The sequence below is a fragment of the Coenobita brevimanus genome, chromosome 79 (assembly GCF_032717465.1).
Source record: "Coenobita brevimanus isolate Jiangsu-jjx chromosome 79, ASM3271746v2, whole genome shotgun sequence".
Lineage (NCBI taxonomy): Eukaryota > Metazoa > Arthropoda > Malacostraca > Decapoda > Coenobitidae > Coenobita > Coenobita brevimanus.
Genome location: NC_137032.1, coordinates 6399520 through 6416644, shown reverse-complemented (window position 1 = coordinate 6416644; position 17125 = coordinate 6399520). Strand labels below are relative to the sequence as shown.

At 41.4% G+C, this 17125-nt stretch overlaps 1 protein-coding gene across 1 annotated transcript in view; it reads left to right on the top strand.

Annotated features, from left to right (window-relative positions):
- LOC145408988 (cytochrome P450 2L1-like) overlaps positions 1-17125 on the top strand; it is a 151507-nt gene that overhangs the window by 60884 nt on the left and 73498 nt on the right. The window contains exons 5-6 of the mRNA XM_080279560.1: positions 2607-2721; positions 4564-4744. Of these exons, the coding sequence (XP_080135686.1) occupies positions 2607-2721; positions 4564-4744 (296 nt within the window). The remainder of the gene's footprint in view (positions 1-2606; positions 2722-4563; positions 4745-17125) is intronic.

Genomic DNA, 17125 nt, shown 5'->3' with positions numbered 1-17125 from the left:
CCCCTATGATTACCACACACTTCTTTTTCCCCTTTTCCTTTGTACAAGGGAATAATTATACCTGACTTCCAATCCTCCGGGACTCTACCTTCCTCCCAGGCCAATCTGCACATCTTCCACATCCATTCTACTACTATCTCTCCCCCATGCTTCAGCATTTCACCACACACTCCATCAATTCCCGGGGTTTTCCCCGATTTAACTTTCTTCATTGCTTCCACAACTGCTACCCTACTGATTTCTTCCTGTCTTCTCACCTCCCTCCTTCTCCCAGTCATTCCCCAGCCACTTGTACTCGCATTACTTCCATCCTTAAAGTGTTCTGTCCATCTGCTCACTTTTTCTCCCTTCTCCACTAGTAATCTACCATTTTTATCTTTCACTCCCCTGCTAACTTCACTTCCACCCTGTCTTACTCTTTTCACCTCTTTCCAGAACATTTTCTTACAGTTCCTCCACTTTACACTCAAATTCCTTCCAAATTCCTCATCCACTCTCTTCTTTCTCTCTCTTTCTAATCTTTTCACCTCTCTCTTTCTTTCTACATATAACTCTCTCTTCCGCCTCTCAACTTCTTCCACGCCCCTATTTCTCATCCACTCATTGTATGCTTTCTTCTTTTGTGCCACAGCCTGTTTCATCTCTTCAGTCCACCACGCTGTTCCTTGCACCCCCCTCCGTCTTCTCTTCCTTCCACACACCACATCACATGCTGCACATATTTCTTCTGTAAATATCCTACACACACCTTCCACATTTCCCATCTGCTCCAATTCATATTTGCCCAATCGTTCCTCCACATCAAAATCTATAATTTCAGCCAAAAAAAAAAAAAAAAAAAAAAAAATCGAAAATTGGCAGGCACGGGGGTGACACATAGGGCTAAAAAAAGTGTCTGGCAAACTGCTATACCACCATAAAATATGGTTAACTGTTTTCGGACACCCTGTAACAGGCTCCTATGACTCACTCAGTTTTCTCGCCCATGAGGGAGTTAATAGAAGTTGGGTCGACGTTTCTTTGCAGGAAGGCCTTCCATTACTTTATTGTTCACAATATTAGCCACTAAAACAACTATTATGCCGATTAACTCCTCATCCAAGCCGCCCTGTGTTTATCTCATATCAGCTGTTGCTTTCCTGTGTTTCTCAGTTTTTATTGGCTCTTACGTCAAGAAACACGGGTTGCGATTGGCGGAGAGTAAATCAGCTGGTACCCTGTTGCCCTCTAGCGAGCTTTTCGGGAATCGCCCTATGACTAGCCTACGATATCATAAAGATGTTTTGAGTATTTGAGACTTATGATGTCGTAGGCATATCATAGGATATGATATCATAAGTTCGTTATGAGAGCCACCATGTCATATCTTATGACCACATCTGAGTATCCCGGCCGAGAGGTTGCCAGAGACTGATCAACAGACTGATCTGCTGACTGACAGATTATCTGAGGAGTAGATAAAGAGATACTGAATTATTCATTACTCCATTTTTACTTTAATTTGACCTAGGTTTTCGTCTTCTTGTAATTATTTCCCGAAACTGTTGCAGAAAACGACAGTGCTACAGCTCTACTTCCCTTAGGCTACATAGTACATCTTGACTAGCATGATGTTGTGGTGTTGATCTTTTGTTATAACCCAGCATTCAAGAAGGAGAGATGGCAGTTTTGGGCCAAGTTAGGATAACGAAGTATACTGTACAGTAGACAATGAATAATAAACAGACAGGTATAATGACTGGTTATAAACTGAATGAGAACTAAACAAGTTTATTCACCTTTTAACAGAGTGATCGATACATAGTGACTGATAGACTGACATATTGACTAATTATTCAAGATATATTGATCGATCCAAAAAATATATATATATGTAAAGAGAGAGAGAGTAGGCAGATATAGATATAGATATACAGATAGACTTAGATAGATTGAAAGGTACAGACAGACTGATACGCATATAATTAGACAGACAGACGGACAGATAGACTGGCAGACAGGTAGAAAAACAGACTGACAGGTAGAGAGATTTAGACAGTATGTGTCTACAGAGAGACAGGTTAACTGACTGACAAAGTTAAGCAGAAGGATGGCAAGGTACATTAATTGATACATAATTTGGCTATAATTTGTTTTCATTTGATGGAACTCTGCCACTCTTATAACTTCATTACTAGGTCGCAGCTGCATTAAATTAGAGGAACCTTAGCTATGTGGTAAGGAACAGGTCTCCTTGGTTTCTAGCCTCACTAAGCTTAGCTGAAATGCATCAGGAATCTTTCTTAGATCAGATTAAACGCTCTATAGTAATGTAAATGACTGATTATCACAGTTGCTGACAGATTGATAGGTAAACTGACAAACGAACCGATAGATGGAGAGAAGATAAGTAAATGACATATACTGTACTGTAGATATATTGTAAGACTCAAATGCTTAATAGAACGATAACGGATGCATCCTTGGGACTGAAAATGTTGTAGAAATCAACTAACAGATAAATAGATAGATCGACAGCCTGTTTTGTAGTGCTAGCTTGGCGTCATTCAAAATCTAATTCTCTCTCTCTCTCTCTCTCTCTCTCTCTCTCTCTCTCTCTCTCCTAGGACGTAATGGCGTTTCACAAGGCTACCCTAGACAAGACCAACCCTCGTGACGTCATCGACGAGTATTTGTTGGAGAAGGAGAAGGAGGATTCCCAGTTGAATACTTTCTTTTGTGGTAAGTGCAGAGAGAGAGAGAGAGAGAGAGAGAGAGAGAGAGAGAGAGAATTACAAAGAGCTACACGGAAAAGTAATGCCTCAACAGGTCTTCCGATGCACAGAGAGCGATAGCATAAATAATGTCATCAGACCAGTAAAACGCCTTTGTCAGCTAGGTACGAGCGAGGCTATTTAAATCCAAAAGCATTGAAATGTCGCCTTACACCCACAGGATGCCTAGAGTATATTGATGGCTATCCACCCACCAAGTTTTATGCCTTTACGACAAACCGTCTGGCTTATGGCCCTGTTTTGAAGATTTTCGACATTCTGCACTTGGCGCGTGTCACATGTCATGGGCATCTTCTGGATGTGATGAAACCTGTCAAAAACAAATCTTAAAGAACTGGGCTGTCATGTGGTGCAAACCACGCAGCGATCTGCCTTGTGGTTGCTGAGATATAAGCTTCTCAAAAACGTTACGGGTGGGCCGGGTCGGGTTGGGCTGGGCCAATACCGGACCGCTCATATCTGAGAAAACCTCTCTACTTGACGAGCGACTCGCCCTTGTTCGATGTAAGAGTTCCTACTCTAGTAATGTGAGATAAGTATAGGGCAGATTAAGGCTCTCCCCACCCACCTATTCTACCTACAGTGAGGGCATAGAAAAGGAAGCAATCCTAGCCCGAAGAAATGTGGCTGGGCTTAGCTGTTTTACAGGAGTGGAAGAAACATTCATTTTACAGCTGTTTATGTCAAGTAAAGCTTTATCCAAATATGTCACAGACGCGAAAATATTGCCTTGTGTATCAAGATGGAAACTATTCAGATCAAGATTTCACGTCGAGTGGATATTTTAGCAGCGAAAGTGATGGTAATCAAGGTTTTCAGATAAATGAAAGACTATGAAAACGTCAGTTAGTTGTCCACAGAAATGCTTCCTCACTACGAAAAAGAAGCCAAACGTCAGTAACAAACTCTGGTATCCCATATGAATGACAGATGGAATCAGTTTATCAGGATGCTCACAGATTCTTTTAAGCCTCGCGATATCAACCTTCCGGTCCATGACACTGCACAGTATATATCAGATATGATTGTGCAAATGATTTGTTCAAAGAAAGGACCATCTCATGGGATCGGTACTTAAACTGACTCTTTATATAAACTGAAATCCTCTGTTCTTACTGTCTACGTAATGCACTGCTGGAGAATACAAAGCTATCGCTGATGAGGACACCCAGGTCTTTCTCCAGGCCGATACTGTTGAATGTCCTTCCTAACAAGGAGCAGATTGCTTTTGAATTCATAGTCAGTGTCCATCACCTTGCATTTTTTCAGGCTGAACGGCATTGCCACCATTCAAACCATTCCCCTTATTTTAATCAAGTTCCTTCTCACATGAATATTTGTTGAGCGACATTGGATTAACCTCTAGCTTTGTATTGTCAGCAAATTTTGAAGTTCGGCAGAAAATGCCCACATTTATAGCTCTGACATGAATAAGGAAGAACGAACCCAGAACTGAGCACTTGGACACCCAACTGTGACTGATGTCCAGTTAAACACATTTTGTTGATTACTGCTCTCTGTGGCCGGTCAGTCAGCGAATTCTTAAAATATCCAGCTAGTGGACCCAGAACTTCCAGTACATGGAAGATAGATAGATGGAGAGAGAGAGAGAGAGAGAGAGAGAGAGAGAGAGAGAAAAAAGAAAGAGAGAGAGAGAGAGAGAGAGAGAGAGAGAGAGAGAGAGAGAGGCTGGACAAAATGACAGGTTTGACGGTGAAGGTATAATGATGGTTATAATACCTGTGCCATTAACAATAACAGCAATTTATATAATGATGTTTCTCACCAGATGAGGATCTACTGAGAACCATATTCGACCTGTTTGCTGCTGGGTTCGATACCACGTCTAACACACTTCGCTGGGTCATCATTTACATGGCGGCTTACCCTGAGGTGCAGAAGAAGGTGCAGGAAGAGCTTGACCGCGTGGTGCCCCGTGAAACTCTACCGTCACACCTACAGAAGCCACAGTAATAATCACTGCCTGTGTTCCCAGAAGAATAACTGAGCCAGATTCAGGGCTTTTCAACGTGCCTGAGGTTGTAGCCGAGCGGCTGGAGATGTTGTTTACTATATGAATGGGCAGGAGTTCGATTTCATTTGGAGCAGGGAAAGAACAGATGTTTTGAATTTCAGTAAATAAATTATTGTTGATCTTCCAAATCACCAAGTGATATATCACAAAAAAAGCAGCTAATACCATTTAATTGGTCTTGAATGAGCCAGACATTGCATATATTAGGTATAAATGGTAGTATCAGCGCCCAAGCTGTAATATGTTAAGGAGGGTCGCGTACCGCAACAGTAATGCGAGGCCTCAGATAAAGGACTATCATATCCTTGCCCAGAGACTGACACACAATATATATATATATATATATATATATATATATATATATATATATATATATATATATATATATATTCGAACCTACCGAATTCACGACGTTAATCCCTTTTGTACACTTCTGGGGTCCCGAAATAGAGAGGAAAACTTACTTTTCCAAAATATTTAGTATCATCATTCCTTCATAACTGGTTACATAATATGTGAGGATATACAGTATGTGAGGCTAATATTATTATCCTCACATCCTGAGGAAGGATAGCACGACTCTTCATCTTCCTACATTTGTGCTCAGTAATCCTGAACACGTCTGCGGGAGGTTTCAGTACAGTGGAATGAGATTCAAAATTCACTTGTCTTTTTGAGTGTTATCCTTACATCTTCAGAAGCCACCGTAAGCCACACTCCACAGTCCTACTGCATTTTCGCAGGGTTTGCTTTCTTGATCCATCCCAAATCCCTAACACAATTCCAGTTCAACCTACCCATTTCTCTGTCCCGCTAATTTCTTTAACCCCCCTGACACTAAATCCTGGAGATCATTTTGAAATAAACATTCACCGCACTCATACCACATACTGCTATTCCTACAGCACCCATTTCATAGGGTATATTTTCCAAGCTTCACCGCTCGTGAAAATTTCAGGCAATCTCACTTACTCCTTTGCTGACCACACCATTGTTTTCTTCTCCCTTTGACGGTTCATGGAGTGATGCAGGTCACACAGTCAACAGAAGTGCTTGTTCTGTTATTTACTTTAGACTTATCATCAATGGATTGTCATAAAAGACCTATGGCAGTGGCTTAGTGTAATACCGTAAAGTGCCTCTAGTGATGCTATGTGGGTTACTTGACTAACGAATGACAGATATATTCGTATGCCTGTGCAACAACCAATGGGTAAATAGAACAATATCTCCCACCCCCACCCCAGGCTTGCCTTTAAGAGAATGAAAAACGTACCTTTGAAACAGCTCGTGTGGAAACGTGCACAACATTACAGACTGCAAGTTGGAACATCTAATATTGAAATCCAGCCACGGTACAATAAGACTATATACAGTATAATGCTGGTGGTGATCACCAAAGAAAGTGAGGGCAGGTAGCTCTTCATCTGTAGGAGATATTTAATTAGTCAAAATCTGTTTCTCCCTTTTTTTTTTTTTTTTTTTCCAAACAACTTTTTCCCCTACCAATGAGGAAAAACTTTCCTATGAGGTCTGACCCATCTCAAAAACGTGCTTCTCCCTTCCGTACATACACTGTTTATCTGATCACCCACTGAATGAACACCCACGGAACGTGCAGTCATATATATATATATATATATATGGAGCCTTTGTGGTAAAGTGTGCGTTTTCGTACACTGAAGTGAAAAGGGTTCGCGTCCCGCCAGGGTAATAAACTTTGAGAGCATTCTTCATGCCACATACTGCACTTGCGGACACAAGGGGTGCTGTGGTTGAACCAGTGTCGCATACTGTAAAGTATGTTTGCACCCAGTCAGCTTGCACAGGCCGATTACACTTGGTTCACAGACTACACACACATCCAAAGCCACTCCAACACAACAATTACACTTACAAGCACTTCTCACCCTACATAGTCTCTACCAGACAGCCTAAGCCACTTGGTAGAGATACATTGGCTGTATCGTCCTCACTTCCGTCGGGATAGGCCGGTCCTGCAGTGGACACTCAAATGGCTGATGAGATGATATATATATATAACGGACACCTTACCGCATCGTGTCATATGGTCCACGTTTTAACAGGAAGTGCAAATATTTGCAGTGGTAATTATTTGGACTCAAAATTTCATTGAACTTCATAATACTGGCTGGTATACTTTCGAGGCACTAGGTTAATAGTTCCCTCTGTGTCTGCAGAACTCATTTTCACATTAATCGGACCCCAAATGGCTGATAATTTATTTTTAACTGCTTGGCGTAAGTGGTGGTTGAGATGAGAAGGAAATGGTCTAATGCCCTAATAGAGGTGCACGTGATGTTGTGTTGTTAACTGACAAAGTACCACGTTATTTGTATACTGATGTAATGGGTAAATGGTGAGGCTGTGGCTGAAACAGTTTAAGGATTTGAATTTCATAAAAAGCAGACTTTCCTGATCTGCCAGGTGACCCGCCGACATGTCGTAAAAATACCCCCGCTAATACCAATACACCAGTCCTGTATGAGACAACCCTAGCATGTATTCAATACGGACGGTGGGTGTTAGTGCCGAAGTGGTGACATGTGAAGGTGTAGGAGGACTACTGGGCCTTGAGATAGGCTATTGCCCCCGAAATATAGGCCCTGAAGCCTTTGCCCAGAGTCAGACACAATAAAAGAAAAAAAACGAATGGTGTTAACTATCTATCTATCTATAGCCCGACGCCCTAATCCCGCAAAGGGTGGCCGCAGACAAAACGCCTCCAAGTCGCTCTGTCACCCACCAATTGACTACCCTCCCCCCAACTCACCCCCCCTCCCTCATATACCTCTCAACTCCATCCCTCCACCTCATCCTCGGTCTACCTCTCCCTCTCCCTCCCTCCACCTCACCTACATACACCCTCTTAGTCAGTCTTTCATTCTCCATTCTCTTCACATGTCCAAACCACCTCAGTGTATTTCTCCCAATCTTCTCAATCACATCCACATCCACCCAACAGCGTTTCTTCACTTTTTCATTCATCAACCTGTCCCTCTACGTCACTCCACATGCTCCTCTCAAGTAACTCATTTCCACTGCTCTCACTCTTGACTTGTTCTCCTCTTGCAAGGTCCATGCCTCGCTCCCATACGTCAGGGTAGGGATCACAATACTATCATGCAGTGACTTCTTAACTTCCATGCTCACCTCCCTATTTCTTATCACTGCTTTCAGTGTACCAACAACCTTCCTTCCCTGCTGTACCCTTTCACGCACTTCATCCCCCAAAGTTCCATCCTTACTCATCACACTACCCAAGTACTTGAATGCACTCACATTCTCCATATCCTCACCATCCAACCTCACTGCACACTCTGTGACTTCATTCCTCTCAAACACCATAACTTTACTTTTGTTTACATTAACTTTCAGATTCCTCCTCCTACATACTGTCCCAAATTTATTCACCAAACCTTGCAACTCCCATTCATCTTCACTCAACAGTACTGTATCATCAGCAAACAGCAACACCGGAAGCTTCCAAATCTCACCCTCATTCATTAGAGCCACCCTCATATCCACTGCCCTACCCTGCACCTCCTTTACAACCCCATCCATGTATATATTAAACAGCCATGGGGACATCACACAATCCTGTTTCAGTCCCACATTCAAATCAAAGAACTCACTCAGCTCACCATCCACTCGCACCGTAACCCTAGCTCCCTCGTACGTACTCTTCACAGCACTCAACAATTTCCCCTCCACTCCATATATTCTTAATACCTTCCACATACCTTGCCTATCTATTCTGTCATAAGCTTTCTCCAAGTCCATGAAGGCAGCATACACTTTCCTTCCCTTCTCTAGATACTTCTCCACTAAACATCTTAGAACAAATATCTGATCTACACACCCTTTTCCCTTCCTAAATCCCCCTTGTTCTTCTCCAACTAGCTCCTCAGTCATATGCCTAACCCTATCAATGAGTATTCTATCATATATTTTACCAGTCATATTAAGTAGGCAAATACCCCTATGGTTACCACATACTTCTCTCTCTCCTTTTCCTTTGTATATAGGAACAAATATACCTGATTTCCAGTCCTCTGGAACCCTTCCCTCTTCCCAAGCCAATCTACACAACTTCCATATCCACTCCACAACAATCTCACCCCCATACCTAAGCATTTCACCACACACTTCATCAATTCCTGGGGCCTTTCCGAACTTAATATTCTTCATCGCTACCACTACTTCCGCCCTACTGATCTCTTCCTCCCTCCTCTCATCTCTTCTTCTCCCAGCCATTCCCCAACCGCTTATACTCGCACTGCTCTCACTCTCCACATTCAACAAATCCTCAAAGTGCTCCTTCCATCTCCTCAGTTTCTCTCTCTTCTCCACCAACAATCTATTATTCCTATCTTTCACTCCCCTACTATTTCCCCTTTCACACTGCCTTACTTTCTTTACCTCCTTCCAAAACAATTTCTTACTCTCACTCCATTTCACACTCAGATTCCTCCCAAACTCCTCATCCACTTTATTTTTACTCTCCTTCACCAGTCTCTTAACCTCCCTTCTGCTCACATATACCTCTCTCTTCTCTCTCTCATCTTCTCCCCTACCTCTACTCGCTAACCATTCACTATATGCCTTCTTCTTTTGTTCCACAGCTCGTTTCACCTCATCATTCCACCATGCTGTCCCTTGCACACCCTTGCATCTCCTCCTCACTCCACAAACCGCCTCACACGCTGCACCTATCTCTTCCGTGAATATCTTACATACGTCTTCCACCCCTTCCATCTGCTCTAGCTCATACCTTCCCAGTCTTTCTTCCACTAAGCTCTTATACTCTGTCATTTTCTCACTATTTTGCAATTTCTCCACTCTTCTCACAGGAGTTGCTTCCTCCTGTCTTCCCCTTCGTCTCCTCAACCACTTTCTTTGCAGCTCTACCTTGGCCATCACTAAGTGATGGTCCGAGACTCCATTCCCCCACCCTCTCCACACTCTTGCATCCAACACTTGTCTTCTCATTCGCTCATCCACACACATGTAGTCTATCATTGCCTTTCGTTCAACAAGTTCACGCTCTAAAAATATTGCTATGACGCTGTGTGCCTAACTAAATAATTATGTATATAGTTTCTTAAAAATTACGGAATACTCGTATGTTTGTAAACCACTACGCTAACTTGTCCTAAAATGCCAACTTTCGTCTTGAGTGGTCAGATGTAACACACTGTTAACACTATGAAACGGTGCTGGTCACGAAGATGGGTTATGTAGCAGATGTAGAGTCACAGTCTCGTCTTTTTCTGCCACTCAGCTACGTGAAATTAGCTACAAGAAAACGAAGTTCTGGGCCATGTTAGAATAAATAGAGTATTGTAGGGATAACTTACCTGCAAGTAATATAACACTGAACATTTGTTTTGAACGTTTAGTGCGGTCATGCCAACAGTGTTACTGATGACAAGCCGGTAGTTTGTAGTTAGAAGTATGACCTAACCCTCTCCTGCTTAAGGGAATTAAGATTAGGGTGATCACAATTATGATGATTATGTTCATTATGCCTGTGCTCCCTTCCCCATGCTACCCTATCTAAAAGCCACACACTAAATCCTAACCGTGTATGAACTCACCCTCTTTGCATCATCATCATTAGTGTTATTATTATTATTATTATTATTATTTATGTTGTGTTCCGTTACCACAGACTACCGTACCTAGAAGCCACCCTTCACGAGATCCTCCGCAAATCCTCGCTCATCCCCTTCGCCGTGGGTCACGCCACTACCCAAGACACCCAAATTGGTGGCTACTTCCTGCCTGAGGTACAGTGACGGGTTTCTAACTTCCTCATCCTAAGGATGTGATATTTTTTTCCTGCAGCTACACGACGATTTTATTCACCTTAAGGAAACATCCTGTTAGCGAAAGGGTTCGTGAAGGCAACAATTATCTAACCCCTGTAGTCCCAGTGGTCTCATGAATAAAACTGTCTGGTAGCAGAAAAAAAAGTTACCTCTAGTGACTGTAGGGAATATTTTTGAGATTCTCTACCAGGTCTCGTGGAGCTAGAGAGGGTATTGTGTTTTACGCGTCGTGTCTATGTGCGTGTTAAATTATTCACTCTTGATTTCAGGTAGTCGGTGTTCGTAAAGAACTTCATCTTGAACAGTAAGAGGACAACGAACGTAGATTCAAAGAGCATCTTTATTTCAGACATTTCAATAATGAAATGTGATCATCAGTGATCTAAAAGGAAAACACAAGGTAGCAAAATAATTACTAACTCATATTCCTGATCAGGTGTATCAGTAAAATAATTTACCCAATTTACATTGTAAATGATCCGACGTTCATTTGAAGTTTTCTGCACCTGTAGTGCAGACCGTGCCGTACATTCGCTCGGTTAGTGAGGTGTGGGCCGACTTAAAATACATTAATAATAATTGTTTGTGTGTGTGTGTGTGTGTGTGTAATTAATCAGTCCAGTGCTACAATTATAAAGTGGGACTGCAGACTTTGTGTGATTCAGAGATGGGGTATGGGGTCAACAGTGTTGTACAAAGTGGTACTGTAGATGTGATCTAGAAGTGGGTCTAGAAGTTGACCTTTGGCAGCCATTTTGGTGACCGTGACCTTGACCCCGAGTGCCCATTTTCGAATTCGTCCAAGATTTTGGCCATATATTGATACCTTGAAAGTTTCATATTGATAGTTCAAGCCGTTCATGAGATATCTGGTTTACCCAGCACAAACAAAGCCAGCCAGCCAGCCTCTCAAATGAAAACATTATCACTCCGCTTCGCAACGCGGTTGGTAAATATTACTTGGACAATCTTTTAGTCATAATTGCTCATAAGAACATAAATGAGATACTGAAAAAAAAAAAATAAAAAAAGGTCCAAGAGGTGATCCACTAGCAACATCATTAATCTGTTTACCTAGTTCCTTGTTAAATGTAATCAAACGAACCTTCAAAAGTGACAGTCTTTATACAGCAGTTTTAAAATTATGTCAACAGTTTCATCAGCGGGAATATTTATATACAGGGATGTGACATCAAAGCTGCACAAATAGTGTGTCAGGTAAAGAACTTTTCACAAGCAATCTGCAAACTCATAATGAGTTCTTAACTGTAAACTCATTAACGGTTAAAACACTCAAAATTGGAACAAGAAACTTTACACAACTTACCTTATTCCACGAAGATCACTGATATTTTAAATTTCGAAACGTCTGAAATGAAGATGCTGTTCCTATCTACGTATGTTGTCCTCTTCTTGCTCAGTTTTAGTCTGATTTAAACCAAACATGGTGCAATGGTTGAAGGTGAGCCAAGGAATAATCTGTTTACTTGATAAACAATAGATCAAACTTCAAGGTCACATGGCAAGATTCATTTAAGCAGATTTTTTTTTTTTTTTTTTTTCAGATTTAGACCAAACATTTTAGGGAGGGTGGGGATAATTTTTAAAAAATGTAAGGGTCCCATTCTCAGAACAGTCAAAAATCAAGGTAACCGGGAATGGTCAAAGACCTAGGTCACAGGGCAAGGTCAACTTAATATATTCTTATCGGATATTTTGAACTAAACTTGGATGAAGGTTAAGGCGCGATTCCACCGAGGCAACAGTTTGGCAACATGTGGCATGCTACATTGTCGTATAGGCTAAGTGTGTTGCAACCAGTTCAACACAAGGCAACATGTAGCATGCGACTGTGTGGCATACAACAGGTGGCAACAAGTTGCCCGTAGACCGTGACGCATGCGACAAGATTTAGCCTGTTGCCTAGTGATGGCCGCCTACCCACCAGTCGCGGGAAGGATTCGATGTTGAAAGCAACAAGATGAATTGGTCTCAAGAATAAAACCGTAGACTTTATAGAAGAATATAGAAAACTTGTGGTTCTATGGGATATACGCTTGGAACAATACAAGAATAACCAGGCAAAACTAGATGCACTGCGAGGAGTAGCCAAGAACACACACACACAAACACACACACACACACACTCTCTCTCTCTCTCTCTCTCTCTCTCTCTCTCTCTCTCTCTCTCTCTCTCTCTCTCTCACACACACACACACACACACACACACACACACACACACACACACACACACTCTGTCAAGGAAAAACTGAAACAAAAAACATTAAAAAAATACTCTCTCACACGAAGCCTCAAAGTTAGCCTTTTAAACAGAAACCCAAAACAATAAAAACGAAAAAAGCTGATGTATTCTATACGTACTGTGTTGCCCAAAGTTGAGAGAGAGAGAGAGAGAGAGATCAAATTAATTACCAGCTAAGAATATGTTTACAAAAGGCGCATCAAAGCCGAGAAACACTGCAAAATGCACCTTGTTAAAATTTACAGGTGAGTCTCTCTCTCTCTCTCTCTCTCTCTCTCTCTCTCTCTCTCTCTCTCTCTCTCGACTTGTGTCTTCTCTTGTCGCTTCTCTTTTCTCTTCCCTCCTCTTCTCACCGTCCCCCCCCCTTCTCTCTCTCTCTCTCTCTCTCTCTCTCTCTCTCTCTCTCTCTCTCTCTCTCTCCACCAGTCCTAATACTGTGCCAACATTAGCAAATCTTTCTTCTGTTACATTATTCTCTCTATCGTATCTCTTGTTAAGCTAAGATACGGTACTTCAGAAAATTTTCCATTCGTGCCTTCCTCTTGACAGCGGGCACGCAGCACCGTCTTTCTATAGGTTACATTCACACCTTTTTATAAGTTATTCGGCAGTGTGTGTGTGTGTGTGTGTCTTTTACACGGTATCTACTTATATGTTTTTTTGTTAAGCTTTGTCTCTCTACATATCTGTCTGTTACATCGTGTTGACAACTGGCTCGGTTTTTGTTGAATCGGTGGAAAAGGTTTTGTGGCATTCAACATAAACATTGGCATGTAGCATGCTACATGAAACAACAATGTTGACTTGTCGCAGTCAACATGTCTCCTGGTTGAATGCCGCATTCAACATTCATGTTGAAAACCAGGCAAGTCGCATGCGACATGTTGCCTATGTTGCCTCGGTGGAAGGGCCTGGCCGCGGGCGAAAATCATCTAAACTGAGCATGCGCCCGAGAGTCTCGTCGCTGATTGATTTAGCCTGCTGTAAAGGCAAAGTCGTTATTGTAGGTGTGAATATATCAGTATATAGGGTAAAACCTCATATTCCACAGATTAGACACTAAAACCAGAATAACAAAAGCAAGTCCCAGTTCCAGTAGAATAGGCTAAGAGAAACTCAAGTCCAAACCTGTCGTTTGCAACACGATTATCAAATTCGTTCATAAATCATCGAATACTAAAAGGGTAAATTTCCAGAACTACACCCAACTCATTTTGAAGCTTTACTTTATCTTTCTTTTTTTCTTTTAATGAAAATGTGATTAGTTCAAAGCTGACATTCATTTCTGTCAGAAATGATAAAAATATTACTCTTATACTATCCTAACCTAACCTTATGTAACCTACTGTAGGAAACATCCAAATACACAAGAAAATATCATAGAATGATTTAAAAACATATATCAGTATAGGCCTATAGGGTAAAACCTCATATTCCGCAGATTAGACACCAAAACCAGAATAATAAAAATAAGCCCCAGCTCCTGTAGAATAAGCTAGGCTAACAGGAACGTGCATAAGGTATTTAACCTAAGACAATTTTTGTCACCAAGAAAAAATATATATTTACTTTTAAGCCAATCTGACAACGCAAGTCCAAATCTGTCATTTGCAACATGATTATGAAATTCGTTCATAAATCGTTGATTACTAAAGGAAATATATTTTCAAGCTTCCAAAGGTGTGTGTGAGTGACAGTACAACAATATTATAATAACCTACCCATCTAAAGCTGTGACAAGCAAAAGGTGCAAAATTTTGTTAGTTTCTACTGTTGCATTTGCTTAAAATTCTGTTGTTTAATCTGCCAGCTGAGAGAAAACATGGACCAATCAGCGACGAGACTCTGGCGGATGCGCAGTTTAGATGATTTTCGCCTGCGGCTAGGCCCTTCCTAGGTGAGGCAAGTTTGAAGCGATTTAGTCTTTAAAATAGTCAAAAATCAGGATCACAGGAAACGGCCAAACATCGACTTCAGTGTGATAAAAAAAAAAAATAAATAAATAAATAACTAAAACAGTTTTGATCTTGCCTTGAAAAAAAAAAAATGACTTTAGGACAGGCAATGAATTAAGAATTACACAGGAGGCCTTTTTTTTTTTTTTACACTAGGACGAAGGCCGTCACATGCCTAGGTCAATTTAATGTTTTTATCTGATGGAGACGAAACATTGTGGAAGGGTTCAGTTAAAACTAGAATACTGAGATTCGATTTTAGAACAATCAGTGAAATGTCAAGGTCGCAAGGAAAGATCAGAATGCCGCTATGATCATATTTGAAGCAGAGTTGGTGGAAGGGTTAAGGATTAGGTAAAAAAAGACGTAATTCGAATTAGGCGGTAATCTGTTAAAGCTTAGGTCACAACAAAAGTTTTGGTTCCAAGAAACAGTTAATGATGCGTGTTGCGCTCTGTGAGTGCTCCTTCTTGCTGGTTTTTGTTAGTTTCGGTGGTTTGGTGGTAACAAATTCATCTTGTAATGCGTGTGCCTCGAGTCTAGGGTTTGCACCAAAATGTGACACATTTTAGATGAATGCTGGTAATAGGTGTTTTTGCATATGTTGTCACCTTGTCAGCTCTTTTAATGACACAGTGACATACACGAATAAAACGAGTAACACTTACACTTTCACAGGCACCACTCTTCCTTCAACCACCCGTAAACCAATCGTACGTCGCCAGCATGAGGAAGGGTTAATTGTGAATTATTTTTTTTTTTCTCTCTCTCTCTCTCTCTCTCTCTCTCTCTCTCCGATGATATGGTTTCCTTCTACAGTGCGCTTAAAAAGGATTAATAAAGATACGGAATTGGAATGGAGTTTTATGCTTTTTCTTGGTTTCTTCTGAACGTTGCATCCGAATCATTTCACTTGTATTATTACCATGTCTTGTATTTTACAGTCCATATGTAGTTCCGATTACCTTTCTGTCTCGCCTTCCCTCTTGTATCTCAGGCATTCTCATTAACTTTTATTTAATTTCACTGGCTTTTACTGACTCTCATGCTTGCTTTTACTCAGATTTACTCATCATCATATGATCATCATCCGGACCTCCTTTCTCACCCTAGGGCAGGGTATGGAGTACCAACGTCCAGGCAGCCCAAGTTTGCCCAATCCAATGAGCCACGCTTCCATTCACTCACCATTCAAGCCCCCGGAATTCTGTCACTATCTGATACGCCTAAAGCATTCACCACATTCTGTAGCTTCACAAAAACGTATCCGAAAGAGTCAACCCGGTCGTTGTCACGTTAAATAGGGGTGCCAAATTCCTTAAACATGCGCTTCTCCTCACAATATTTATCCAGCCAGCTCGATCTCTCGTCAGTCCCCTAGCCTCACCGACTTCCAAGCCCCTCTTCCTCACACACTCATCCACCATATCCCTTCACCTTCTCCTCGACCTACCTCGCCTCCTTCTTCCTTCAGATTCGTTCAGATATACCTTTTTCATCACAATTGTCATCCATTCCCTCTACATGACTGTACCATCTGATTACGCTCTCTTCGATTCTTGTGTCCACAGACTTCCTTACTCCGCATCTTTCACGAATCACATTATTTCGTATCCTATCCACTCTCTGCACTCCATGTACATTCCTCAGCAATCCCATCTCCACTGCTCTCACTCTTGACTTCTCATTTTCATGCCACACCATAGTCTCAGATCCATATGTTAAAGTTGGCACTAACACTCCTTCAAGTAAGCCTCGTGCAGCTGCAACACTCAAGCCTCTGTTTCTTATCAAGGCCTTCATTGCACCAGCTACTTTCATTCTTTGTATCACACTACTTTCAACTTCTTTTGCACATTTTCCTCTCTCTTCTATCACTGTACCCAGGTATTTGAACTTTGTCACCAATTCCAGTCTCTCTCCATTCGCTGTAACATCACACTGGGAGTCACCTTCTTTTTAAATAACCATCACCTTACTCTTTTCTACATTTACTCTCAAGACACGACGCTCAAAGACATCAGCAAAACTTCGCACAAACCTACCAAGTTCTTGTCAGGTATTTCAAGGAGTGCTGCATCATCAGCATACAACAAATTTAAGATACTCCATCCATCATCATTCATTACCAAAACCATCCCGCTCCCCATTACTCGTGCTTTTACTTCTCTCATCACCCCATCCATCTATATACTGGATAAATATATATATATATATATATATATATATATATATATATATA